This window comes from Coregonus clupeaformis, chromosome 12 (assembly GCF_020615455.1).
Source record: "Coregonus clupeaformis isolate EN_2021a chromosome 12, ASM2061545v1, whole genome shotgun sequence".
Taxonomy (NCBI): domain Eukaryota; kingdom Metazoa; phylum Chordata; class Actinopteri; order Salmoniformes; family Salmonidae; genus Coregonus; species Coregonus clupeaformis.
In genome coordinates, this window is record NC_059203.1 from 58,838,330 (window position 1) to 58,865,497 (window position 27,168).

A 27,168-nucleotide genomic window follows, 5' to 3' on the forward strand; every position below is an offset into this window, starting at 1 on the left:
TATCCCTCAGCAGCAAGAATGACTGAGAGTCAACCACTGAGAGCAACAATAAAGAGGACACAATAGATAAGTAGAGTAGAGAGAGTAGAAACAACAGCAACAAAGGTTTATTTGTCATATTGAAATTATTCTTAAAAATTGTCACATATACAGCTCTTAGATATATCATAAATGCAACAAAAATGAGGCATTGGATTTTCACAATATCTCACAAAATACACACGCAGTTTAAACAGCTTTCTCTCTGTTACTCTTGTACCGCCACATAAGACTCCATCACTAGGTAACTGTATGACTGCTCCTTAAGAACAAGACACACATTGGCTAACAGTCGATGGTACTTAGCCTGGGTACCAGTCTGTTTTTGCCATCTTGACCTTGATGATTATGCGATTGTGATAACATAACTTCTTGTGTGGTTTTTGTGTGTAAAATGTGAAGATTATATCATGCTAACCGTCATTCAATCGTCAAACGTCAACATACATCAGTATTGCATCAACCATAATATGAAGCCTGTGAGCATTATTGTGATGCCACCGTCATTCACCTTTTGGGATAGTTTACATTCATTCATGATCCTTGAGTGAGAAGTAGCCAAGTCCCAGATCTGTTTGTGCTATCATGTCAACTCCTTTTCATCTTTGGCATGACAAAGAGTGTCAAGATGGCAAAAACAGACTGGTACCCAGACTAAGTGAGAAGGTATTGTAGTGTATTCCAGTTCTGCATTATTGAAATGTATGTATTCACATGTAATAACTAAAAACTTAGACTAGCAGGGCCTTTATGAGTTCAACATCTCCATATTAATACAACATTACCTAACATTCATCAGACACTATCAGATTAACATGGATATTCAACGGATCCTCTCTTTTTAACAGTTTGAATAACAAGCAATGCAACATTACTCTTGGTCATAACCTATAGACAGACACTTTATTGATTGTTGAAAACACCATTATAAGAAAAAGCCACCTAAAACCTTGAACTGATATACCATGGCTAGATCACCCTGCAAGTTTCATCAATGTACAATACTTATGAGTAGGCCTATGATGTGAACAGCAGCAATTGTGGAGGTCAAATCTTTTCAACGTGACATTGATCCAACAATGGTTCTGTTGCGATTCGTGTTAGATACTGTATAGAAATAGTTGTTAAATATCTGTAAACGTAATTCTCTGATATATTGTCTACATTAGTTGTGAATATAATATTAACTCCATGATTCAAAATTAAAACAATGGCCACTTTTACATAACTTACAGTATATATGGCTGGTAGCAGTAGGCCAGATATTTGTAATTTCTTCCTGGAAAATGTGCTCCTCCTTTCCAAAAGTGCACTTGCCAATATAGACAAACATTGAGTGTACAACACAGCATTTTGATTTTTTGATATTATTTTACTTAGTATTATTACAATTATTTATTTTTATTATTGTTTCACTTACTTCTCTTTGACCTGCATAAGAATTTCACTGTACCGTGCAAATACATCTGCGACCCTGTGCATGTGACTAATAAACTGTGGTCCTCTGTAGCTCAGCTGGTAGAGCACGGCGCTTGTAACGCCAAGGTAGTGGGTTCGATCCCCGGGACCACCCATACACAAAAAAAAATATGCACGCGTCTGCTAAATATTATATTATTTATCTACACAAAATTGAAAGCTCTCTCTCACTACCCCTGCTCATAGACCCCCGCCGGCTCTGGGATATGCAACCATTTCCCCTCTCACTCACTTAACGCTGCACCTTTTCAAACACAAAAATGCACACCACGTGGTTGACTGCGGAAGAAATGGGCAGAGCGTGCAAACGCACCCGCATCCACACCTGCCGCAAGGGGGAAAGGACGCCAGAGAGAACACAGGACCAACCACAACAACCATCCGCCAAAACAACAACCGGCCGCCAAAAAAGCCATGTTCTAGTTATTTGTATTTAAAGATGTATTATTCTGCTTGTTATATAGTTTTATCCTTTTATAAAATACTATACTTACTATAAATGTTCTTTAATATTACAATCCCTATCATTGCTAGTATTGGGTGCTCCATTATTCGACTCCTCTATTACAACTTTTAGAATAGCCATGGAGTAGTCTTTGTGTCTCTGAACATTTGGTTGTCGATATACAGTTTATCCACCACGAGTGCAACACGTTTCCCTTTTAATCTGTTTTCCTTGAAGATTGGATACAGAACTTTGCGCCTTTCTGCAATCTCCCTCGGGAACGGATCATTCATGCCTATTTTCGTGCCAGCAAGTCTTTTCCCTAGGCTTTTAACCATTGCTTTATCCTTAAAAAATGCAAATTTGGCAACGATTGGGCGCTCATATTTCTGTCCTCTTTTTCCGAAACGATGTACATGTTCGAGTTGGATTTTATCCTTCATAATATTCTCTGTTATTTCTCCCTCCTTTTCCTGAATACCCGTAAGTACTAGATTTTCTCTCATCGATCTAGTTTGGATGTCTAGTAAGGCTTCTCTCAGAAGTGTCACGATCGTCTGAAGAAGCGGACCAATACGCAGCGCGTGGAGTGAACATGATGACTTTATTCAATAAAGCAACCACAAAAACAACAAATGACGATAGTGAAGTCCTCTGTAACACTGACAGAAACATGGAACAAAAACCCACAATACCCACGAGAAAACACACAGTATAAATATGGCTCCCAATCAGAGATAACGAGCCGACAGCTGTCACTCGTTACCTCCGATTGGGAGTCACCTGAATAATCACGAACAATCACCACACATAGAAATGAAACAACCAGAATACCCAACATAGAAATACACCCAAACAAGGAAAATGAACAACCCTGGCTCCATAATCAAAGTCCATGGAGCCAGAGTGTCACAGTACCCCCCTAAAGGTGCGAACTCCGGGCGCACCAACATACAGTCTAGGGGAGGGTCTGGGTGGGCGTCTGTCCATGGTGGCGGCTCTGGCACTGGTCGTGGTCCCCACCCCCCCCATAGTCACTACCCGCTTACGTAGCCTCCTCCAAATGACCACCCCCAACTAAACCCCACAGGATTAAGGGACAGCACTGGACTAAGAGGCATCACCGGACTCAGGGGCAGCACCGGACTAAGGGGCAGCACCGGGCTAAGGGGCAGCACCGGGCTAAGGGGCAGCACCGGACTAAGGGGCAGCACCGGACTGAATGGCGGATCCTGGCTGGCTGGCTCTGGCGGATCCTGGCTGGACGGCTCTGGCGGATCCTTGCTGGACGGCTCTGGCGGATCCTGGCTGGACGGCCCTGGCGGATCCTGGCTGGACGGCTCATGGCTGGCTGACGGATCTGGCTGCTCATGGCTGGCTGACGGATCTGGCTGCTCAGGGCTGGCTGACGGACCTGGCTGCCCATGGCTGGCTGACGGATCTGGCTGCTCATGGCTGGCTGACGGATCTGGCTGATCCTGTCTGGCGGAAGGCTCTGGCTGATCCTGTCTGGCGGAAGGCTCTGGCTGATCCTGTCTGGCGGAAGGCTCTGGCTGATCCTGTCTGGCGGAAGGCTCTGGCTGATCCTGTCTGGCGGAAGGCTCTGGCTGATCCTGTCTGGCGGAAGGCTCTAGCGGCTCCTGTCTGGCGGACGGCTCTAGCGGCTCCGGTCTGGCGGACGGCTCTGAAGGCTCATGGCAGACGGGCGGCTTTGCAGGTTCAGTACAGACGGGCGGCTTTAGCGCCGTTGGGCAGACGGGCAGTTCAAGCGCCGTTGGGCAGACGGGCAGTTCAGGCGCCGTTGGGCAGACGGGCAGTCCAGGTGCCGTTGGGCAGACGGGCAGTTCAGGCGCCGTTGGGCAGACGGGCAGTTCAGGCGCCGTTGGGCAGACGGGCAGTTCAGGCGCCGTTGGGCAGACGGGCAGTTCAGGCGCCGTTGGGCAGACGGCAGACTCTGGCCGTCTGAGGCGCACCTTAGGCCTGGCGCGTAGTGCCGGAACTGGAGGTACCGGGCTGAGGACACGCATCTCAGGGCTAGTGCGGGGAGAAGGAACAGGCCGGACCGGGCTGGCGGCGCGCACCGTAGACTTGGTGCGGGTGGCAGGAACAGGCCGGACCGGGCTGGCGACGCGCACCGTCAGTTTGGTGCGAGTGGCAGGAACAGGCCAGGTCGGGCTGGCGACGCGCACCGTAGACTTGGTGCGGGTGGCAGGAACAGGCCGGGTCGGGCTGGCGACGCGCACCGTAGACTTGGTGCGGGTGGCAGGAACAGGCCGGACCGGGCTGGCGACGCGCACCGTATCCCTGGTGCGAGTGGCCGGAACAGGCCGGGTCGAGCTGGCGACGCGCACCGTATCCCTGGTGCGAGTGGCCGGAACAGGCCGGGCCGGGCTGTCGACGCACACCGTATCCTTGGTGCGTGGAGCAGGAACAGGCCGGGCAGGGCTGTCGACGCACACCGTATCCTTGGTGCGTGGAGCAGGAACAGACCGGGCAGGGCTGTCGACGCTACACCGTATCCTTGGTGCGTGGAGCAGGAACAGGCCGGGCAGGGCTGTCGACGCACACCGTATCCTTGGTGCGTGGAGCAGGAACAGGCCGGGCTGGGCTGGCGACGCACACCGTAGGTTCTGTGCGTGGAGCAGGAACAGGCCGGGCTGGGCTGGCGACGCACACCGTGGGCTTGATGCGTGGAGTAGGAACAGGCCGGTCCGTACTGGGAACACACACCACTGGCTTTAACTGGGGATCAGGAACGGGCCGGACCGGACTGGTAACACACATCAGTCTCTCACGCCGTGACGCAACAACTTCCCTTCCTCTACTCGCCAATGGCTCCCGTAAACCGATAGCCTTCTCTCCACGTCTCACTGTAGCAACCTCCTGCTGCCCAGCCGCCCAAGCCATGTGCCCCCCCCAAAAAACGTTTTGGGGTTGCCTCTCGTCCTTCCAACGATGATGGCCCTGCTGACGCCGTTGCTCCTCTCTCGCCAGGGCCTTGATCTTCCCCCAAGGTCCCTTGCCCCCGAGCATGTCCTCCCAGGACCACGATTTGCCCACCTGGGCCATCGCCAGCCTCTCGATCTCCTTACCAGGCGCTTCCTCCCATGTCCAACTGTCTTGCTCCTGGACACGCTGCTTGGTCCTTCTATGGTGGGTTTTTCTGTCACGATCGTCTGAAGAAGCGGACCAATACGCAGCGCGTGGAGTGAACATGATGACTTTATTCAATAAAGCAACCACAAAAACAACAAATGACGATAGTGAAGTCCTCTGTAACACTGACAGAAACATGGAACAAAAACCCACAATACCCACGAGAAAACACACAGTATAAATATGGCTCCCAATCAGAGATAACGAGCCGACAGCTGTCACTCGTTACCTCCGATTGGGAGTCACCTGAATAATCACGAACAATCACCACACATAGAAATGAAACAACCAGAATACCCAACATAGAAATACACCCAAACAAGGAAAATGAACAACCCTGGCTCCATAATCAAAGTCCATGGAGCCAGAGTGTCACAAGAAGGTTGTTCTCCTTTTTTAGTTCCCTAACATCAGTTTCCATCTTAGAGACTGTCACTTTAAATTGTTTGGTTTCTTTCTCCATTATCAAAGCTTTTTCGTCACTCATTTGAAGACTCGCTTTCAACTCGTTTACGTCCTTACTGACCAATTCTAGTATGCCCAATTTGTCATTGATCGACTTCAACAGGTCGCTTTCCACACTTACCAGACCCAGTGGTGAAAAGCATATATCATCTGTATCAGTCGACGAGTCGCGTTTCCCCTTGGTGATCGGCTCTCCTCGCTTATCTTCCGCCATGTTTGGGTGTTGCGTGTTGTTGTAATATTTGTCGATATATTTCTCTAGCCTTATGATCTGTTTTGTGTTTTTATCCAGATTGAATTTTATTAACTGTGAATATATGAAATGCTAATATTTAGTCTAACTAACTGATTTTCAATATTATGTTTTTATCTTGAGGTGGTTTGTACCGCTTTCTATTCAATACGCCATCTTGTCTACACACTTGTCTTTGTACTCCTCACCTGGTTGCCGCCACACACGCTTGACACCATCTTAACCAAATAAGTTTATCTTGGTCTCATCAGACCACAGGACATGGTTCCAGTAATCCATGTCCTTAGTCTGCTTGTCTTCAGCAAACTGTTTGCGGCCTTTCTTGTGCATCATCTTTAGAAGAGGCTTCCTTCTGGGACGACAGCCATGCAGACCAATTTGATGCAGTGTGCGGCGTATGGTCTGAGCACTGACAGGCTGACCCCCCACCCCTTCAACCTATAATAATAATATGCCACTTAGCAGACGCTTTTATCCAAAGCGACTTACAGTCATGCGTGCATACATTTTTGTGTATGGGTGGTCCCGGGGATCGAACCCACTACCCTGGCATTACAAGCGCCGTGCTCTACCAGCTGAGCTACAGAGGACCACAACCTCTGCAGCAATGCTGGCAGCACTCATACGTCTATTTCCCAAAGACAACCTCTGGATATGACGCTGAGCACGTGCACTCAACTTCTTTGGTCGACCAATGCGAGACCTGTTCTGAGTGGAACCTGTCCTGTTAAACCGCTGTATGGTCTTGGCCACCGTGCTGCAGCTCAGTTTCAGGGTCTTGGCAATCTTCTTATAGCCCAGGCCATCTTTATGTAGAGCAACAATTCTTTTTTTCAGATCCTCAGAGAGTTCTTTGCCATGAGGTGCCATGTTGAACTTCCAGTGACCAGTATGAGGGAGTGTGAGAGCGATGAGACCATATTTAACACACCTGCTCCCCATTCACACCTGAGACCTTGTAACACTAACGAGTCACATGACACCGGGGAGGGAAAATGGCTAATTGGGCCCAATTGTTGCCAGCGGTTTTGTCACGCCCTGGCTCTGGGGACACTGTTATGTTGAGCCAGGGTGTGTAGATCTATGTATTCTATTTCTAGGTTGGGAGTTCTAGTTTGTGCATTTCTATGTTGGCCTGAGTGACTCCAAATCAGAGGCAACGAGTGTCAGCTGTGAATGGTTGTCTCTGATTGGGAGCCATATTTAAACAGTCTGTTTTTCATTCGTGTTTGTGGGATTTTGTTTCTAGTTGGTTTTTGTTAGACCGTGAACTGTCACGTTATCGTTTTGTTGTTTTGATCGTGTATATAATAAAGAGTATGTTCGTCTGCAACGCTGCGCCTTGGTCCTCATCTGTTCTAGACGATCGTGACAGAAAATCCCACCACAACTGGACCAAGCAGCGAGTCGAGGAGCCATCGCCAGGGAAATCCCTAGCAGATCTCCGTGGCAGCCTCGACTGGGTCAAGCCGAGTGAAGAGCAGAGAGAGTGGACTTGGGAACAATGGAGGAAGAGCTTCGACTGGGTCAAGCCAATTGAGGAGCTGAATAGCGGGAGTTGGAGGCAGAAGAGCGAGAGTTGGGCAAGAACTATAGAGGCCTGGCCCACGGGGAGGAGAGACCCTCAGAAAATTTTTATTGGGGGGCTCACGACGTCGGGGCAGCAGGAGGCCGCGATAGAGCGGTCCAGCGGGTTGGCAGAGGAGGCCGCCAGGTTACGGGGGCCACTGGTCGAAGAGGGGATGGAAGGTGTAAAGGCACGGCGAGAGGTACTGGGGTGTGTTACCAGTCCGGCCCGTTCCAGATCCCGGTGTAGGGCCAGTGGTGTGTGTCCCCAGTACGGTCCGGTCTGTTCCTGCTCCCCGCACCAAGTCAGTGGTGCGCTTCGTCAGCCCGGCTCGGCCCGTTCCTGCTCCCCGCACCAAGTCAGTGGTGCGCCCGTCAGCCCGGCTCGGCCCGTTCCTGCTCCCCGCGCCGGGCCAGTGGTGCGCTTCGTCAGCCCGGCTCGGCCCGTTCCTGCTCCCCGCACCAAGTCAGTGGTGCGCTTCGTCAGCCCGGCTCGGCCCGTTCCTGCTCCCCGCACCAAGTCAGTGGCGCGCCCGTCAGCCCGGCTCGGCCCGTTCCTGCTCCCCGCACCAAGTCAGTGGTGCGCTTCGTCAGCCCGGCTCGGCCCGTTCCTGCTCCCCGCACCAAGTCAGTGGTGCGCTTCGTCAGCCCGGCTCGGCCCGTTCCTGCTCCCCGCACCAAGTCGGTGGTGCGCCCGTCAGCCCGGCTCGGCCCGTTCCTGCTCCCCGCACCAAGTCAGTGGTGCGTTTCGTCAGCCCGGTTCGGCCCGCTCCTGCTCCCCGCACCAAGTCAGGGGTGCGTTTCGTCAGCCCGGCTCGGGCCGTTCCTGCTCCCCACACCAAGCCAGTGATGTGCGTCGTCAGTCCGGCACAGCCCGTGCCTGTTCCACTGGTGCCTGGTTCAGCACGGGTCAGCTGCTTCACGCCGGAGCTAGAGCAATCCGCTCCACCAGTGTGCAGTCCAGCTCTGGTCAGCAGGGTCAGACCGGACCAGGGGTACTTTGGGGGGTTAGAGAGGGAGTGGGGATCATGCCCGGAGCCGGATCCGCCGCCAAGGCGGAGTGCCCACCCGGTCCCTCCCCTGTGGTATTTAGTTGGCGCGGTCGGAGTCCACGCCTTTAGGGGGGGGTACTGTCACGCCCTGGCTCTGGGGACACTGTTATGTTGAGCCAGGGTGTGTAGATCTATGTATTCTATTTCTAGGTTGGGAGTTCTAGTTTGTGCATTTCTATGTTGGCCTGAGTGACTCCCAATCAGAGGCAATGAGTGTCAGCTGTGAATGGTTGTCTCTGATTGGGAGCCATATTTAAACAGTCTGTTTTTCATTCGTGTTTGTGGGATTTTGTTTCTAGTTGGTTTTTGTTAGACCGTGAACTGTCACGTTATCGTTTTGTTGTTTTGATCGTGTATATAATAAAGAGTATGTTCGTCTGCAACGCTGCGCCTTGGTCCTCATCTGTTCTAGACGATCGTGACAGGTTTAGACATTAATGGCTGTGTGTTGAGTTATTTTGAGGGGACAGCAAATGTACACTGTTATACAAGCTGTACACTCACTACTTTACATTGTAGCAAAGTGTCATTTCTTCAGTGTTGTCACATGAAAATATATACTCAAATATTTAGAAAAATGTGAGGGGTGTACTCACTTTTGTGAGATACTGTAAATGGCAGCTTAGAACCCCCCCAATGGATTAGACTTTGAAGAATTAAGAACTATTACCTCTTTACTGTAATAACTCAATACAGAAATGTACATTATCAATGTATCCATATCCTTCCACCAAATGCTGTGTAAATGATGAGTCACCCTCTCTCTTTCCCTCTGTAGGCTGTTTGAGTACAGAGGCAGAGTGTCGCCAGTGCCTCGCATTGTGCCAGTTAAGCGGCCTCACGTGGCCATGCCCCTGGTGCGTCAAGTCAAGTATTTGCCCGCCAAGCTGTTGGCACGCTCCTCAGTCCTCCCTAGCAGCACCATCAAGCAGAAGTGTAAGTTCCTGCAGGCGCTCTATATGAACAATTTACCCAATGACACGTCTTCAAGCAAATCTCTGACCTGAAACGGCTCGGTTGAACTTGAACGACTCCACAGCCATCACTTTTCATCTAGAATTTTATATTTGTTCTTAAACAGTAAATTCTAAGATTAATGGATTTCATTTGCTTTGCAGTGTTACCATATACAGCAATCTTCTCTTGATTCGCTTCCATGCTGCAATTAATGTCTGGGTGGATCTCAAACTTAAATGACTCTTCTTTGCTGTCCCCCTCTCTCTCTTGATATCTCTATTCTGGTGTTGTCTGTTACGGTGGACTCAGCGGTAAAATCCAACGAGCTACAGGCAATCAAATCAGAGTTGACTCAGATCAAGTTCAACATTGATGCGCTGCTCGGCCGACTGGAACAGATCACAGAGGACAAACACATTGCCGCGGGTGAGTTCCATCTCCATCAGGCCACAAGAAAGATATAACTCTACAGACTACAACCTTACAGAGAGCACTCTTTCTTTATCAGGATGGAGTCAACCAAGGATAAAATTGATGTGAAAACACCTTTATAGGAGGATAGAGAAAGTAGGGTAGAGAACTCAATTGAACCCCAACACTGTGAAAAATGGTAGGTCCTTGCAGCCAAATAGAACTTGAAGTTTGAGTTGAGTACAGTTTAATACATCAAAATCCAAAATGGCCAAGAAAGGCCCAATATAAACTTCTACAGAAGCAGCCAAGAAAATCAGACTGAGTCAATAACCTCAATTAGTGTAATATTAATTAATTGATGTTACTATTACAGGACTGCCTCTGGTATATAGATGGTATAGTTTCCCACCCTCCTCTAATGGCCACTGTCCAGTAGGTGGCAGAATGACACAATCAGCCATTGATTATCTTCCTGGTGTGACCAAAGAGGAACATTTATTTTCTCTCTGCAGCATCTTGGTCACAGACTGTACTTTATTGCACCAACAGCCCCCACATTATTTTTTCCTATAATGTGAGACATCTTATAAGGCCTTTCTCTAAATAAATGGACCCTCCACACACCTAATTCAGTATTTACAGTATACAAACACTGTAAAGGTGCTGAGTCAGCGAGGTCCTGGTCTGCGTCCCAAATGGCACCCTATTCACTATATAAGGCACTACTTTTGATCAGAGCCCATTGGGAATAGGGTGCCATTTAGGACGCAAACCTGTTATATGAACTGGCATTCGCACTGGGTTTATGACCCTATAGGCTGGGCCAGCTGTACTCCTCTCTTTCTCTCTCAAACACACACACACACACAGGTCATAAATTCAGTGCTCCCCTGTCTCTGACCAGGCGTGGCCTCTAACCACAGATTTAGGATGAGTATTCCCTTCCTAAATATTGAAGCCAAATCATATAGATGTGAAACACAACTAACCTTGGATCAGGTGTTAAAGGGTTTACTCCACGGAGCAGCCCTATATGTCCTAACTAATCATATGTATGTTTGTCGGTTGTTAATCTGCTGCCTGTACCATACCTTTGGTTTCCAAGAAGACTTGTCAATGATGTGTCTGGACAAATAGTACCTAGTTGAAGTGTTCTATTGAGAGCAGCCGCATACCTCTGGAGCTTTTTTGGGACCTATTAAATCATATTGCGAAACGGTGGTGAAAACATACCAGAAACAGATTTTTTTCACTTGACTCACTGGTTTCATGACTTTAGCACATGACATGTTTAATGTACAACCTACAAACATAGCCCCAGAGGTTAAGGTGTGTGTGGGAAGTGAGAAGGTCTGTGGGTAACAAAATGTGCAATTCAAGACACAAAAAGAGCCACAAAGGTTTTGACTGGCTTTTCTTTTTCTAGAATGGCTTTACTTTCTCAGGCGGGAGGGTTCTATTTCAAATACACATTTCAAAGTCTCACTACGGGATTTGCTCAGCGTATCACTGACGGCTCGAAGAACCAATCGCACAACTAAATTGCTGTCTCCCTACTGAACTGTTCTCAGGCGAACTGTGAGTTTAACATTGCCAAACGTAGGACCTCCGCTCCTGTCGATAGTGTTGCTAACCACACTAGCATTCCTACCTGCACATACAGTTGCATAAGCAAGGCTAGTTGACTCAGAAACTAGTTGCCTACCTGCCCAGACAGTGGTATGGCTAGCTCCATTCTCTCGTTTAGTTCAACCTACGTTCACGCGTTTGTGTTTGACTAGACTGACCGGTTTAGCCTCAAGGCATTACAGTCATGGAAGACTTTCAACCGAAGTCGAACAACGCACCCTTCGGCTAGCACTGTGCTAGCTATAGCTTACCCTAGCCTAACGAGGTGCTTGCTAGATAGCTAGCTAATGCATAAACTAGCCTCACGGCTATAGTGTTCATACACAGTGCTCACTTCAGCTAGCCAAACCGCTCGCCCACACGACGCCATACAGGTGGTCTGCGGTTGTGAGGCCGGTTGAACGTACTGCCAAATTCTCTAAAACGATATTGGAGGTGGCTTATGGTAGAGAAATGAACATTCAATTCTCTGGCAACAGCTCTAAAGGATATTCCTGCAGTCAGCATGCCAATTGAGACATCTGTGGCATTGTATTATGTGACAAAACTGCTCATTTTAGTGGCCTTTTTATTGTCCCTAGCACAAGGTGCACCTGTGTAATGATCATGCTGTTTAATCAGCTTCTTGATATGCCACACCTTTTAGGTGTATGGATTATCTTGGCAAAGGAGAAACGCTCACTAACAGGAATGTAAACAAATTTGTGCGTATGGAAAATATCTGGCATCTTTAATTTCAGCTAATGAAACCTGGGACCAACACTTTAGATGTTACGTTTATATTTTTGTTCAGTATACAGTACTAGTCAAAAGTTTGGAAAACCTACTCATTCAAGGGTTTTTCTTATTTTTACTATTTTCTACATTGTAGAATAATAGTGAAGACATCAAAACTACGAAATAACACATATGGAATCATGTAGTAACCAAAAAAGTGTTAAACAAATCAAAATATATTTTATATTTGAGACTCTTCAAAGTAGCCACCCTTTGCCTTGATGACAGCTTTGCACACTCTTGGCATTCTCTCAACCAGCTTCATGAGGTAGTCACCTAGACTGCATTTTAATTAACAGGTGTGCCTTGTTAAAAGTTAATTTGTGGAATTTCTTTCCTCCTTAATGCGTTTGAGCCAATCAGTTCTGTTGTGACAAGGTAGGGGTGGTATACAGAAGATAGCCCTATTTGGTAAAAGACCAAGTCCATATTATGGCAAGAACAGCTCAAATGAGCAAAGAGAAACGACAATCCATCATTACGTTAAGACATGGTCAATCAATCCGGAAGATTTCAAGAACTTTTTTCTTCAAGTGCAGTCGCAAAAACCCATCAAGCGCTATAATGAAACTGTGTCTCAAGAGGACTGCCACAGGAAAGGAAGACCCGGAGTTACCTCTGCTGCAAAGGATAAGTTCATTAGTTACCAGCCTCAGAAATTGCAGCCCAAATAAATGCTTCACAGAGTTCAATTAACAGACACATCTCAACATCAACTGTTCAGAGGAGACTGCGTGAATCAGGCCTTCATGGTCGAATTGCTGCAAAGAAACCACGACTAAAGGACACCAATAAGAAGAAAATACTTGTTTGGGCCAAGAAACACGAGCAATGGACATTAGACCGGTGGAAATCTGTCCTTTGGTCTGATGAGTCCAAATGTGAGATTTTTGGTTCCAACCGACGTGTCTTTGTGAGACGCAGAGTAGGTGAATGGATGATCTCTGCATGTGTGGTTCCCACCTTGAACCACGGAGGAGGAGGTGTGATGGTGTGGGGGTGCTGTGCTGGTGACACTATATGTGATTTATTTAGAATTCAAGGCACACTTAACCAGCATGGCTACCACAGCATTCTGCAGTGATATGCCATCCCATCTGGTTTGCGCTTAATGGGACTATCATTTGTTTTTCAACAGGACTATGACCCAACACACCTCCAGGCAGTGTAAGGGCTATTTGACCAAGAAAGAGAGTGATGGAGTGCTGCATCATATGACCTGGCCTCCACAATCCCCCGACCTCAACCCAACTGAGATGGTTGTGTGTCCAAACCTTTGGCTGGTACTGTATATCACTCTTTGTCCCCTTGAAACTAGGGGCACAGGGCCATGTTATTTCGATAAAAGTGGCTCTCTTTGACGCCACCAGAGGATGCCACCACACTACCTCTGGTGAGCGCAAATCACCAGCCCTTTCTCATAGCAGAGAATTGACACGCTTTCACAGTTATTCCCTTAGTGTTGTCTAGTATTACGAGGGGATATAAACTTCATTTTGCTATAAAATCACCCATTTTCTACTGGGTTCTATTATCAATAGCCAACGACGACTCATCAAATGTCGCCGCCATGTGGCAGAAGTGTGACATGCGTAAGAAAGAAGGCAGTAGGCCATAAAACTGTATGTGTTCCGGTGGAAGTCCATTCATTTCAATGGGATACAATCTGCGACTCATCTGCCGGACAAGGCTGTGGTGCGTGCTGTGTGTCGCATGCGTTGGATTTTTCCAACTTGTACAATCCAACTTCTACGCTGATTTGCCGTGCGGTCTCAAACAAAAGTAGATAAACCACCGAAGAAGGTGCTTATGTGTAGTTTTCAGCTATGGGTGAATGGGATAGCAACCCAATTTATTTTAAGAGAAATATTGAACATTTGCGAGTGAATTTTGCACAGTATTTGAGGGGTAACGTTCGCAGGAAATGTTCACGGTATAAATGGTAATACATTGCATTCGGAAAGTATTCAGACCCCTTGACTTTTTCACATGTTACATTCTAAAATGGATTAAATAAAAACATTTCCTCATCAATCTACACACAATACCTCGATTATAGCCTCGAGTCTTGTTGGGTATGACGCTACAAGCTTGGCACACCTGTATTTGGGGAGTTTCTCCCATTCTCTGCAGATCCTCTCAAGCTCTGTCAGGTTGGATGGGGAACATCGCTGCACAACTATTTTCAGGTCTCTCCAGAGATGTTCGATCGGGTTCAAGTCTTGGCTCTGGCTGGGCCACTCAAGGACATTCAGAGACTTGTCACGAAGCCACTCCTACATTGTCTTGGCTGTGTGCTTAGGGTCGTTGTCCTGTTGGAAGGTGAACCTTTGCCCCAGTCAGAGGTCCTGAGCGCTCTGGAGCAGGTTTTCATCAAAGATCTCTCTGTACTTTGCGCCGTTCATCTTTGCCTCGATCCTGACTAGTCTCCCAATCCCTGCCGCTGAAAAACATCCCCACAGCATGATGCTGCCACCACCATGCTTCACCATAGGGATGGTGCCAGGTTTCCTCCAGACGTGACGCTTGTCATTCAGACCAAAGAGTTCAATCTCAGTTTCATCTTGTTTCTCATGGTCTGACCGTCTTTAGGTGGCTTTTGGCAAACTCCAAGCGAGCTGTCATGTGCCTTTTACTGAGGAGTGGCTTCCGTCTGGCCACTCTACAATAAAGGCCTGATTTGGTGGAGTGCTTCAGAGATGGTTGTCCTTCTGGAAGGTTCTCCCATCTCCACAGAGGAACTCTGGAGCTCTGTCAGAGTGACCATCGGGTTCTTGGTCTCCTCCCTGACCAAGGCCCTTCTCCCCCGATTGCTCAGTTTGGCCGGGCGGCCAGCTCTAGGAAAAGTCTTGGTGGCTCCAAACTTCTTCCATTTAAGAATGATGGAGGCCACTATGTTCTTGAGGGGTAACGACTATAACTACCAATTGGGGAGAAAAAGGGGTAAAAAGTACCAAAAAAAGAATATAAAAAAATCAAACTGGTTTTTAATGACTTACAATAACACTGCAATGAAAGGAAATATAGCTTACACTGTAGGGCATTGCTTCCCAACCCTCTCCTCGGGTACCACCAGACGTTTCACATTTGTTGTAGCACTGAACTGATACACTTGATTCAATTAGTCAAGCAAGGGCTTGGTGATAGTTGACTAATTGAATCGGGTGTGCCAGTTTAGGGCTGCAACAAATGTGACATGCCTGGTGGTCCCTGAGAGGGTTAGGATGCACTGCTGTAGGCTATATTACCTGTCATGGAAGTGTTATTACACTGACTCAGGTGAAAGACAAAGATGTATGACAGAGACTGGGTATGAATTCCTACACCTATATGATATATGTGCTATAACATTTCCAAAAAAGCACTTCATCACACAATTTATTCATCACCTGTTCTGGCTGCACCCTAATTATGTTGTAGCCCCATGTATACAGTGTTTTTATTTGAGAATAAACAGAGTGACAATTTCACTGCAAATACCTGAGTGCTGACCTTGATGCTTGGTGGTAACGTTTAGTGAGAGGACATTTATCTAGATCAGGGGTAATCAACTCTTACCCTAGATGGTCCGGAGCCTGCTGGTTTCTGTTCTACCTGATCATTAATTACACCCACCTGGTGTTCCAGGTCTAAGTCAGTCCCTGATTATTAGGGAACAATGAAAAAATGCAGTGGAACTGGCTTCGAGGTCCAGAGTTGAGTTTGAGGGATCTAGATCACACAATACAAAATCATCAGTTTAAAAGTGTAATAGAGTAGATAATCTAAATGCATAACAATACACAATAGCAGTGGGAGTGTGGTGTTTCAGAGAAGTAGAGCCAGTTAAGCAAACATCCTGATACCTTCTCAGAGAAAAAGTAAGAGGCGTGTGTGGGTCCTTCCAGGTTTCACCAGGTAAGGCCAGGTCTAACATCTTGTTAACTAGGACATAAAAAGAGAGAAACACAGAGGGAGAGGCAGAGAACATCCTGGCCCTGAAATAGTGACTAAAGTCTTGTTCACATTGGCAGTTTGACGCAAATCCAAATTTTTTGCATATCCGATTCGAATCTGTTATTTTTCCTGCAGTCTGAACAGCCAAAAAGCACATGGAATCGGATATTTCAAGCCACATTTCAAACCACCTTCGTAGGTGGTTTGAAATCAGATACAAATCTGATTCCTGGCCATTCGACTTGTTTCTGAACGGTCAAATCTGATTTATTTGCACTCAAGTGGTTTTTATACTTTTATTTGGCATTTCTTGTTGCTTGCTAGCTACTCTGTTGACAGTTTGACAAGAACATGACGTGGTAGCTAACTACACTATATGACCAAAAGTATGTGGACACCTGCTCATCAAACATCTCATTCCAAAGTCATGGGCATTAATATGGAGTTGGTCCCCTCTTTGCTACTATAACAGCCTCCACTCTTCTGGGAAGGCTTTCCACTAGATGTTGGAACATTGCTGCAGGGACTTGCTTCCATTCAGCCACAAGCATTAGTGAGGTCGGACACTGATGTTGGGCGATTAGGCCTGGCTCGCAGTCGGCGGTCCAATTCATTCCAAAGGTGTTCGATGGGGTTGAGGTCAGGGCTATGTGCATGCCAGTCAAGTTCTTCCAGACCGATCTCGACAAACCATTTCTTTATGGACCTCGCTTTGTGCAGGGGGGCATTGTCATGCTGAAACAGGAAAGGGCTTTCCCCAAACTGTTGCCACAAAGTTGGAAGCACAGAATCATCAAAAATGTAATTGTATGCTGTAGCGTTAAGATTTCTTATTATTGAGCTGACGTTGCTTCGAGGCAGTTTGGAACTCTGAAGTGAGTGTTGCATCTGAGGACAGACCATTTTTACGCGCTACGTGCTTCAGCACTCGGCGGTCCCGTTCTGTGAGTTTGTGTGGCCTACCACTTCGCAGTTGAGCCGTTGTTGCTCCTAGACGTTTCCACTTCACAATAACAGCACTTACGGTTGACCGGGGCAGCTTTAGCAGGATAGACATTTGACAAACTGACTTGTTGGAAAGGTGGCATTCTATGACGGTACCACGTTGAATGTCACTGAGCTCTTCAGTAAGGCCATTCTACTGCCAATGTTTGTCTATGGAGATTGCATGGCTGTGTGCTCGATTTTATACACCTGTCGGCAACGGGTGTGGCTGAATTGCTGAATCCACTAATTTGAAGGGGTGTCCACATACTTATGTGTATATAGTGTAGCTCATTAATTGTTTACAAACAAATTAGTGAATGCACTAGAACGCTAAACCGCTATACTTAGCTATCGAATTGACTGCTGTGGCTAGCCAAAAAGGACTAATTTAGAAAGTTGGATCATTTTATCCTTTGAGGTTTTAAATGTTTTCTTACACTATAATTTTGAACATTCAAAGCAACTGGGAAACTTCCATGGCAGGCATTATTGTCACCTTAGCTTGCTGCTTAACTTCTGAATGATAGGAAGCACGAGCACCACCACCAATCAGCCTACACCACTGCGCACACACCGCAAATGAATGCTGTCTGAACACAAACAAATCCGATTTGGTAACTTGTAACTTGCTGTTTGGACAGTCAGTATTCCAAAACAGATTTGAAAAACAAAACAGATTTTGAGCATTAAGGCCTGCAGTGTGAACAAGGCTTAAGTGTGTGAGTGTAAGAATGTCCAAATCCCAAATCATCTCCGAAACTCTATGCCCTATGACTTTATGGAGATCTGAGATTATTTGACAGGTGTAAGCAATATAATAATCGGTTGACCTTGCCCGCCTAGATGGATGTTACACTATATTGCTAATACCAATAAAATCGTCTCAGATCTCCACCAGTGTATAGGGTGTAGGGCAGGGTTCCCCAACTGGCGGCCCGCGGGCCAAATTGTTTTATTTGGCCCCCCAAGTTTTCTGAGCAAAAAAACAATGTATAGTTTGGAATTTTCATTGTTGGACATAAAAGACTGTAAAAACATCAGGGAATCAGCTCCAATTGATTTTAATTTAAGAAATCTGTTCCCAAGTAGGCCTATTCCCATGCAAAATAGAGACAAGTGATCATATACTCCTGAGTGGCGCAGTGGTCTAAGGCACTGCATTGCAGTGCTAACTGTGCCACTAGAGATCCTGGTTCGAATCCAGGCTTTGTCGCAGCCGGCCGCGACCGGGAGACTCATGGGTGGCGCACAATTGGCCCAGCGTCGTCCAGGGTAGGGGAGGGAATGGCCGGCAGGGATGTAGCTCAGTTGATAGAGCAAGGCGTTTGCAACGCCAGGGTTGTGGGTTTGATTCCCACGGGGGGCCAGTATAAAAAAAATATGTATTCACTAACTGTAAGTCGCTCTGGATAAGAGTGTCTGCTAAATGACTAAAATGTAAATATACAAATCTAAACAAGGTTTGAAATGATTGTTTTAGTCAAACATATGTTTGGGCTTCTTGTGGTCAATTTGCCACCTACAAATAATTTGTAATTATGTTCCGACCATCCGCTCAAGAAAAAATCGTCCCATGGCTGAATCTAGTTGATGATCCCTGGTGTAGGGTTTAGGGGACAATTTTGGGATTTGTATTTATTAGGGATCCCCATTAGCTGTTGCCAAGGCAGCAGCTACTCTTCCTGGGGTCCAAACACATTAAGGCACTTACATTACATATAAAACAAAATATAAAACAGTACATCATATAACATTATTACACCACTACATATCTACAATACAACATTTATAATACTACCATACAACAATATTGTATGTACGTGTGTGTAGAGTGCTGACAAGCATGTGTGCTAGCGCTTGTATTCGTGTGTCTGTACCTTTTTTGTGTGTCTCTTCACAGCACCCGCTGTTCCACCCGCTGTTCCAAACTGCTTGCATCAGTTTCCTGATGTGGAATATAGTTCCATGTAGTCATGGCTATATGTAGTACTGTGGCCTTCCATAGTCTGTTCTGGACTTTTTTGTGGAGTACGCATGGGTGTCCGAACTGTGTGCTAGTAGTTTAAACAGACAGCTCGGTACATTCAGCTTGTCAACACTTCTTACAAAAACAAGTAGTGATAAAGTCAATCTCTCCTCCACTTTGAGCAATGAGAGATTAACATTGTTAGCTCCCCGTGTACTTTTAAGGGCCAGCCGTGCTGCCCTGTTCTGAGCCAATTGTACGTTTCCTAAGTACCTCTTTGTGGCACCTGGCCACACGACTGAACAGTAGTCTAGGTACGACAAAACTAGGGCCTGTAGGACCTGTCTTGTTGATAGTGTTTTTAAGAAGGCAGAGCAGCGCTTTATTATGGACAGACTTCTCCCCATCTTAGCTACTGTTGTATCAATATGTTTTGACCATGACAGTTTACAATCCAGGGTTACTCCAAGCAGTTTAGTCACCTCAACTTGCTCAATTTCCACATTATTCATTACAAGATTTAGTTGAGGTTTGGGGTTTAGTGAATGATTTGTTCCAAATACAATGCTTTTAGTTTTTGAAATATGTAGGACTAACTTATTCCTTGCCAACCATTCTGAAACTAACTGCAGCTCTTTGTTAAGTGTTGCAGTCATTTCAGTCGCTGTAGTAGCTGACGTGTATAGTGTTGAGTCATCCGCATACATAGACACACTGGCTTTACTCAAAGCCAGTGGCATATCGTTAATAAAGATTTTAAAAAGTAAGGGACCTAGACAGCTGCCCTGGGAAATTCCTGATTCTACCTGGATTATGTTGGAAAGGCTCCCATTAAAGAACACCCTCTGTGTTCTGTTAGACAGGTCACTTTTTATCCACAATATAGCAGGGGGTGTAAAGCCATAACACATACGTTTTTCCAGCAGCAGACTATGATCGATAATGTCAAAAGCCGCACTGAAGTCTAACAAAACAGCCCCCAAAATATTTTTATCATCAATTTCTCTCAGCCAATCATCAGTCATTTGTGTAAATGCTGTGCTTGTTGAATGTCCTTCCCTATAAGCATGCTGAAAGTCTGTTTTCAATTTGTTTACTGTAAAATAGCATTGTATCTGGTCAAACACAATTGTTTCCAAAAGTTTACTAAGGGTTGGTAACATTATACATTTGACATTTTAGTCATTTAGCAGACACTCTTATCCAGAGCATACATTTTCATACTGGCTGATTGGTTCGGCTATTTGAGCCAGTAAAGGGGGCTTTACTATTCTTAGGTAGCGGAATGACTTTTGCTTCCCTCCAGGCCTGAGGGCATACACTTTCTAGTAGGCTTAAATTTAAGATATGGCAAATAGGAGTGGCAATATCGTCCGCTATTATCCTCAGTAATTTTCCATCCAGGTTGTCAGACCCTGGCGGCTTGTCATTGTTGACAGACAACCATTTTTTCACCTCTTCCAGACTCACTTTACGGAATTTAAAAGTACAATGCTTGTCTTCATAATTTGGTCAGATATACTTGGATGTGTAGTGTCAGCGTTTGATGCTGGCATGTCATGCCTAAGTTTGCTAATCCTGCCAATGAAAAAACGTATTAAAGTAGTTGGCAATATGAATGGGTTTGTAATGAATGAACCATCTGATTCAATAAATGATGGAGCAGAGTTTGCCTTTTTGCCTAAAATTTCATTTAAGGTGCTCCAAAGCTTTTTACTATCGTTCTTTCTATAGTATAGTTTCTTATTTTGATCTAGTTTAGTCACAAGATTTCTCAATTTGCAGTACGTTTACCAATCGGTTGTGCTGCCAGACTTATTTGCCATACCTTTTGCCTCATCCCTCTCAACCATACCCTTTTTCAATTCCTCATCAATCCAAGGGTATTTAACAGTTTTTCGGTCATTGAGTGGGCAGCTTGATGAAAGCCAGTCAATATTGAATTCACCCAGAAAATATACCTCTCTGTTGATATCACATACATTATCAAGCATTTCACACATATTATCCAGATACTGACTGTTAGCACTTGGTGGTCTAGAGCAGCTTCCCACAAGAATGGGCTTTAGGTGAGGATGATGAACCTGCAGCCATATTACTTCAACAGTATTTAACATGAGATCCTCTCTAAGCTTTACAGTAATGTGATTCTGAATATAGACCGCAACACTGCCCCCATTGGCTTTTCTGGCTTTTCGGTAGATGTTAAAACCACGTATTGCTACCACTGTATCATCAAAGGTATTATTTAAGTGAGTTTCAGAGAGAGTCAGAATATGAAATGTCATCAGTTAAAATCAAGTTATTGACTTCATGAACCTTGTTTCTTAGGCTACATATCTTAATATGGGCTATTTTTAGCACTTTTCTGGATTGCTTGATTGTTTTTAATGCTTTACTGGGAAGCTTATCAGAAGTAGACTTGCTCATGTTGATAGTGCAGGGTGAGCTGCACACAGTGGACTTCCTACTAGGGTACCCCGCTTCAGTGCTAACAGTATAACTCTGGTTCATAGGCACATGATTACTGCATACAATAGCTGTAGGATCAACATACAGTTGAAATCGGAAGTTTACATACACTTAGGTTGGAGTCATTAAAACTCGTTTTTCAACCACTCCACACATTTCTTGTTACCAAACTATACTTTTGGCAAGTCGGTTAGGACATCTACTTTGTGCATGGCACAAGTAATTTTTACAACAATTGTTTACAGACAGTTTATTTCACTTATAATTCACTGTATCACAATTCCAGTGGGTCAGAAGTTTACATACATTAAGTTGACTGTGCCTTTAAACAGCTTGGAAAATTCCAGAAAATGAAGTCATGGCTTTAGAAGCTTCTGATAGGCTAATTGACATCATTTGAGTCAATTGGAGGTGTACCTGTGGATGTATTTCAATGCCTACCTTAAAACTCAGTAGCTCTTTGCTTGACATCATGGGAAAATCAAAAGAAATCAGCCAAGACCTCAGAATTGTTTTTTAGACCTCCACAAGTCTGGTTCATCCTTGGGAGCAATTTCCAATGCCTGAAGGTACCACGTTCATCTGTACAAACAATAGTACACCAGTATAAACACCATGGGACCACGCAGCCATCATACCGCTCAGGAAAGAGATGTGTTCTGTCTCCTAGAGATGAACGTACTTTGGTGCGAAAAGTGCAAGTCAATCCCAGAACAACAGCAAAGGATCTTGTGAAGATGCTGGAGGAAACAGGTACAAAAGTATCTATATCCACAGTAAAACGAGTCCTATATCGACATAACCTGAAAGGCCGCTCAGCAAGGAAGAAGCCACTGCTCCAAAACTGCCATAAAAAAGCCAGACTACGGTTTACAACTGCACATGGGGACAAAGATCGTACTTTTTGGAGAAATGTCCTCTGATCTGATTAAACAGAAATAGAACTGTTTGGCCATAATGACCATCGTTATGTTTGGAGGAAAAAGGGGGCTGCTTGCAAGCCGAGGAACACCATCCCAACCGTGAAGCACAGGGGTGGCAGCATCATGCTGTGGGGGTGCTTTGCTGCAGGAGGGACTGGTGCACTTCACAAAATAGATGGCATCATGAGGAAGGAGAATTATGTGGATATATTGAAGCAACATCTCAAGACATCAGTCAGGAAGTTAAAGCTTGGTCGCAAATGGGTCTTCCAAATGGACAATGACCCCAAGCATACTTCCAAAGTTGTGGCAAAATGGCTTAAGGACATCAAAGTCAAGGTATTGGAGTGGCCATCACAAAGCCCTGACCTCAATCCTTTAGAAAGTTTGTGGGCAGAACTGAAAAAGCGTTTGCGAGCAAGGAGGCCTACAAACCTGACTCAGTTACACCAGCTCTGTCAGGAGGAATGGGCCAAAATTCACCCAAATTATTGTGGGAAGCTTGTGGAAGGCTACCCGAAATGTTTGACCCAAGTTAAACAATTTTGAGTAAATGCTACCAAATACTAATTGAGTAAATGTGATGAAAGAAATAAAAGCTGAAATAAATCATTCTCTCTACAATTATTCTGACGTTTCACATTCTTAAAATAAAGTGGTGATCCTAACTGTCACAATCGTCAGGGAGAGACCAATTCGCAGCGTGATGAACGAACATGTTTACTTTATTTAATTAAAGCACGAACAAAACAACAAACGACTCGTGAAGTCCACGGTATCAATGACCGAACACGGAACAAAAACCAACCAACACAAAGGGAAAACATACAGTTTAAATATGGCTCCCAATCAGAGACAACCAGCCAACAGCTGACACTCGTTGCCTCTGATTGGGAGTCACTCAGGCAAAACATAGAAATAGACGAACTAGAACCCCCAACATAGAAGCACACCACATAGAACAAACACACCCTGGCTCAACAACTAGAGTCCCATAGCCAGGGTGTGACAGTACCCCCCCCTAAAGGCGCGGACTGCGACCGCGCCTCAAAAAGAGCAAAACAGGGGAGGGCTGGGTGGGCATACCTCCTCGGCGGCGGTTCTGGCTCCGGGCTTGCCCACCACCCTCCAACAAACCCCCATAGCGCCCCTGGTCGGTCTGGCCCCGCTGGCTGGAGCTGGACTGGACGTAGCAGGAGCGGTTAGCTTCAACTCCGTAGTGGAGCCGTTGACCGGTACCTGGTTAGGCACCGGTGACCCAGGCACGGGTTGTGCCGGACAGACGACGCGCACCCCTGGCTTGGTGCGTGAGGCAGGAATGGACCGGACCTGGCTGACGATGCGCACCCCTGGCTTGGTGCGTGGAGCAGCAACGGGCCGGACCGGGCTGACGATACGCACCCCTGGTTTGGTGCGTGGAGCCGGAACGGGCCTCACCGGACTGACGACTCGCACCCCTGGCTTGGTGCGTGGAGCAGCAACGGGCCGGACCGGGCTGACGATGCGCACCCCTGGCTTGGTGCGTGGAGCCGAACGGCCTCACCGGACTGGCGACTCGCACCCCTGGCTTGGTGCGTGGAGCAGCGACGGGCCGGACCGGGCTGACGATGCGCACCCCTAGCTTGGTGTGTGGAGCCGGAACGGGCCTCACCGGACTGACGACTCGCACCTCTGGCTTGGTGCGAGTGGCAGGAACGGGCTGGACCAGGCTGACGACTCGCACCCCTGGCTTGGTGCGAGTGGCAGGAACAGGCCGGGCCGGGCTGGCGACGCGCACCATATACTTGGTGCGAGTGGCAGGAACAGGCCGGGCCGGGCTGGCGACGCGCACCGTAGACTTGGTGCGAGTGGCAGGAACAGGCCGGGCCGGGCTGGCGACGCACACCGTAGGCTTGGTGCGTGGAGCAGGGACAGGCCGGGCTGGGCTGGCGACGCACACAGTAGGCATGGTGCGTGGAGCAGGGACAGGCCGGGCTGGGCTGGCGACGCACACCGTAGGCTTGGTGCGTGGAGCAGGGACAGGCCGGGCTGGGCTGGCGACGCACACCGTAGGCTTGGTGCGTGGAGCAGGGACAGGCCGGACTGGGCTGGCGACGCACACCGTAGGCTTGGTGCGTGGAGCAGGGACAGGCCGAGCTGGGCTGGCGACGCACACCGTAGGCTTGGTGCGAGAGGCAGGAACAGGCCGGACCGGGCTGGTGACGCGCACCGTCCATTTGGTGCGAGGGGCCGTAACAGGCCGGACCGTACTGGGGACACACACCACTGGCTCTACCCCGGGAACTGGAACGGGCCGGACCGGACTGGTAACACACCCCAGTACCTCTCGCCGTGCCTCTAAACCTTATTTCCCTACTTTGACCAGTGGCCCCCGTAACCTGGTGGCCTTTTGAATACGCCCCTTTTCTGCCTCCGTCAGCCCCGTCGTCCATGCCCTGTGCCCCCCCCTAAAAATGTTTTGGGGTTGCCTCTCGTCAGTCTCACTCCATGGCCGGCGATCCTCCCATGTCCAGTCTGCCTGCTCCTGGACACGCTGCTTGGTCCTTGTATGGTGGGTTTTTCTGTCACGATCGTCAGGGAGAGACCAATGCGCAGCGTGATGAACGAACATGTTTACTTTATTTAATTAAAGCACGAACAAAACAACAAACGACTCGTGAAGTCCACGGTATCAATGACCGAACACGGAACAAAAACCCACCAACACAAAGGGAAAAGGTGTATGTAAACTTCCGACTTCAACTGTAGGTATTCAGGACAGTTAGGGAGATACAGTGCATTCAGAAAGTATTCAGACCCCTTGACCTTTTCTACATTGTGTTACATTACAGCCTTATTCTAAAATGGATTAAATTCTTTTTTCCCCGTTAATCTACACACACTACCCCATAATGAGGAAGAAACAAACAGGTTTCTGGAACTTTTAGCAAATTAACTACAAATAAAAAACTGAAATCACATTTACATAAGTATTCAGACCCTTTACTCAGTACTTTGTTGAAGCACCTTTGGCAGCGATTACAGCCTCGAGTCTTCTTGGGTATGACGCTACAAGCTTGGCATACCTGTATTTGTGGAGTTTCTCCCATTCTTCTCTGCAGATCCTCTTAAGCTCTGTCAGGTTGGATGGGGAGAGTCGCTGCACAACTATTTTCATTCCACAGATGCTGAGCACTTGTTGGCTGCTTTTCCTTCACTCTGCCGTCCGACTCATCCCAAACCATCTCAATTGGGTTGAGGTCGGGGGATTGTGGAAGCCAGGCCATCTGATGCAGCACTCCATCACTCTCCTTCTTGGTCAAATAGCCCTTACACTGCATGGAGGTGTTTTGGTCATTGTCATGTTGAAAAACAAATGATAGTCCCACTAAGCCCAAACCAGATGGGATGGCATATCGCTGTGGTAGCCATGCTGGTTAAGTGTGCCTTGTATTCTAAATAAATCACAGACCGTGTCACCAGCAAAGCACCCCCACACCATCACACCTCCTCCATGCTTTACAGTGGGAAATACACATTCAGAGATCATTGTTCATCCACACCGCGTCTCACAAAGCCACGGCGGTTTTAAACAAAAATCGCAAATTTGGACTCCAGACCAAAGGACATATTTCCACTGGTCTAATGTGCATTTCTCGTGTTTCTTGGCCCAAGCAGGTCTCTTCTTCTTATTGGTGTCCTTTAGTAGTGGTTTCTTTGCAGCAATTCGACAATGAAGGCCTGATTCACACAGTCTCCTCTGAACAGTTGATGTTGAGATGTTTCTGTTACTTGAACTCTGTGAAGCATTTATTTGGGCTGCAATTTCTGAGAATGGTAACTCTAATGAACTTATCCTCTGCAGCAGAGGTAACTCCATTTCTGTGGCAGTCCTCATGAGAACCAGTTTCATCATAGCGCTTGATGTTTTTTGTGACTGCACTTGAAAACGTTCAAAGTTCTTGAAATGTTCTGTATTGACTGACCTTTATGTCTTGAAGACTGTTTTTTCTCTTTGCTTATTTGAGCTGTTCTTGCCATAATAGACTTGGTCTTTTACCAAATAGGGCTATCTTCTGTACTCCCCTTGTCACAACACAACTGATTGGGTCAAACGCATTAAGAAGGAAAGAAATTCCACAAATTAACTTTTAAGAAGGCACTCCTGTTAATTGAAATGCATTCCATGTGACTACCTCATGAAGCTGGTTGAGAGAATGCCAAGAGTGTGCAAAGTTGTCATCAAGGAAAAGGGTGGCTATTTGACTTATTCCACATTTTGTTGTTACAACCGGAATTAAACATTTAAATTGAGATTTTGTGTCATTGGCCTACACACAATACCCCAAAATGTTAGTGGAATTATGTTTTTAGAAATTAGTAAATAATGAAAAGCTGAAATGTCTTGAGTCAATAAGTATTCAACCCCTAGGCCTCCCGAGTGGTGCAGCGGTCTAAGGCGCTGCATCGCAGTGCTAGAGGCGTCACTACAGAACTGGGTTCAATCCCAGTCTGTATTGCAGCCGGCCGCGACCGGGAGACCCATGACCCGTGAGGCGGCGCACAATTGGCCCAGCGACACATTTTGGCAGGCCGGGCGCATGCACGCTGACCTCAGCGTATGGTGTTTCCTCCGACACATTGGTGCGGCTGGCTTCCGGGTTAAGTGAGTC

General features: G+C 46.8%; 1 protein-coding gene across 3 annotated transcripts in view; it reads left to right on the top strand.

Moving 5' to 3' along the window:
* Positions 1–27,168, top strand: part of raly (RALY heterogeneous nuclear ribonucleoprotein) — a 210,648-nt gene that overhangs the window by 162,745 nt on the left and 20,735 nt on the right. For all 3 annotated transcript variants that reach the window (XM_041892592.1, XM_041892594.1, XM_041892593.1), the window contains 2 exons: positions 9,234–9,391; positions 9,722–9,838. In XM_041892592.1, coding sequence (XP_041748526.1) covers positions 9,234–9,391; positions 9,722–9,838 — 275 coding nt within the window. The remainder of the gene's footprint in view (positions 1–9,233; positions 9,392–9,721; positions 9,839–27,168) is intronic.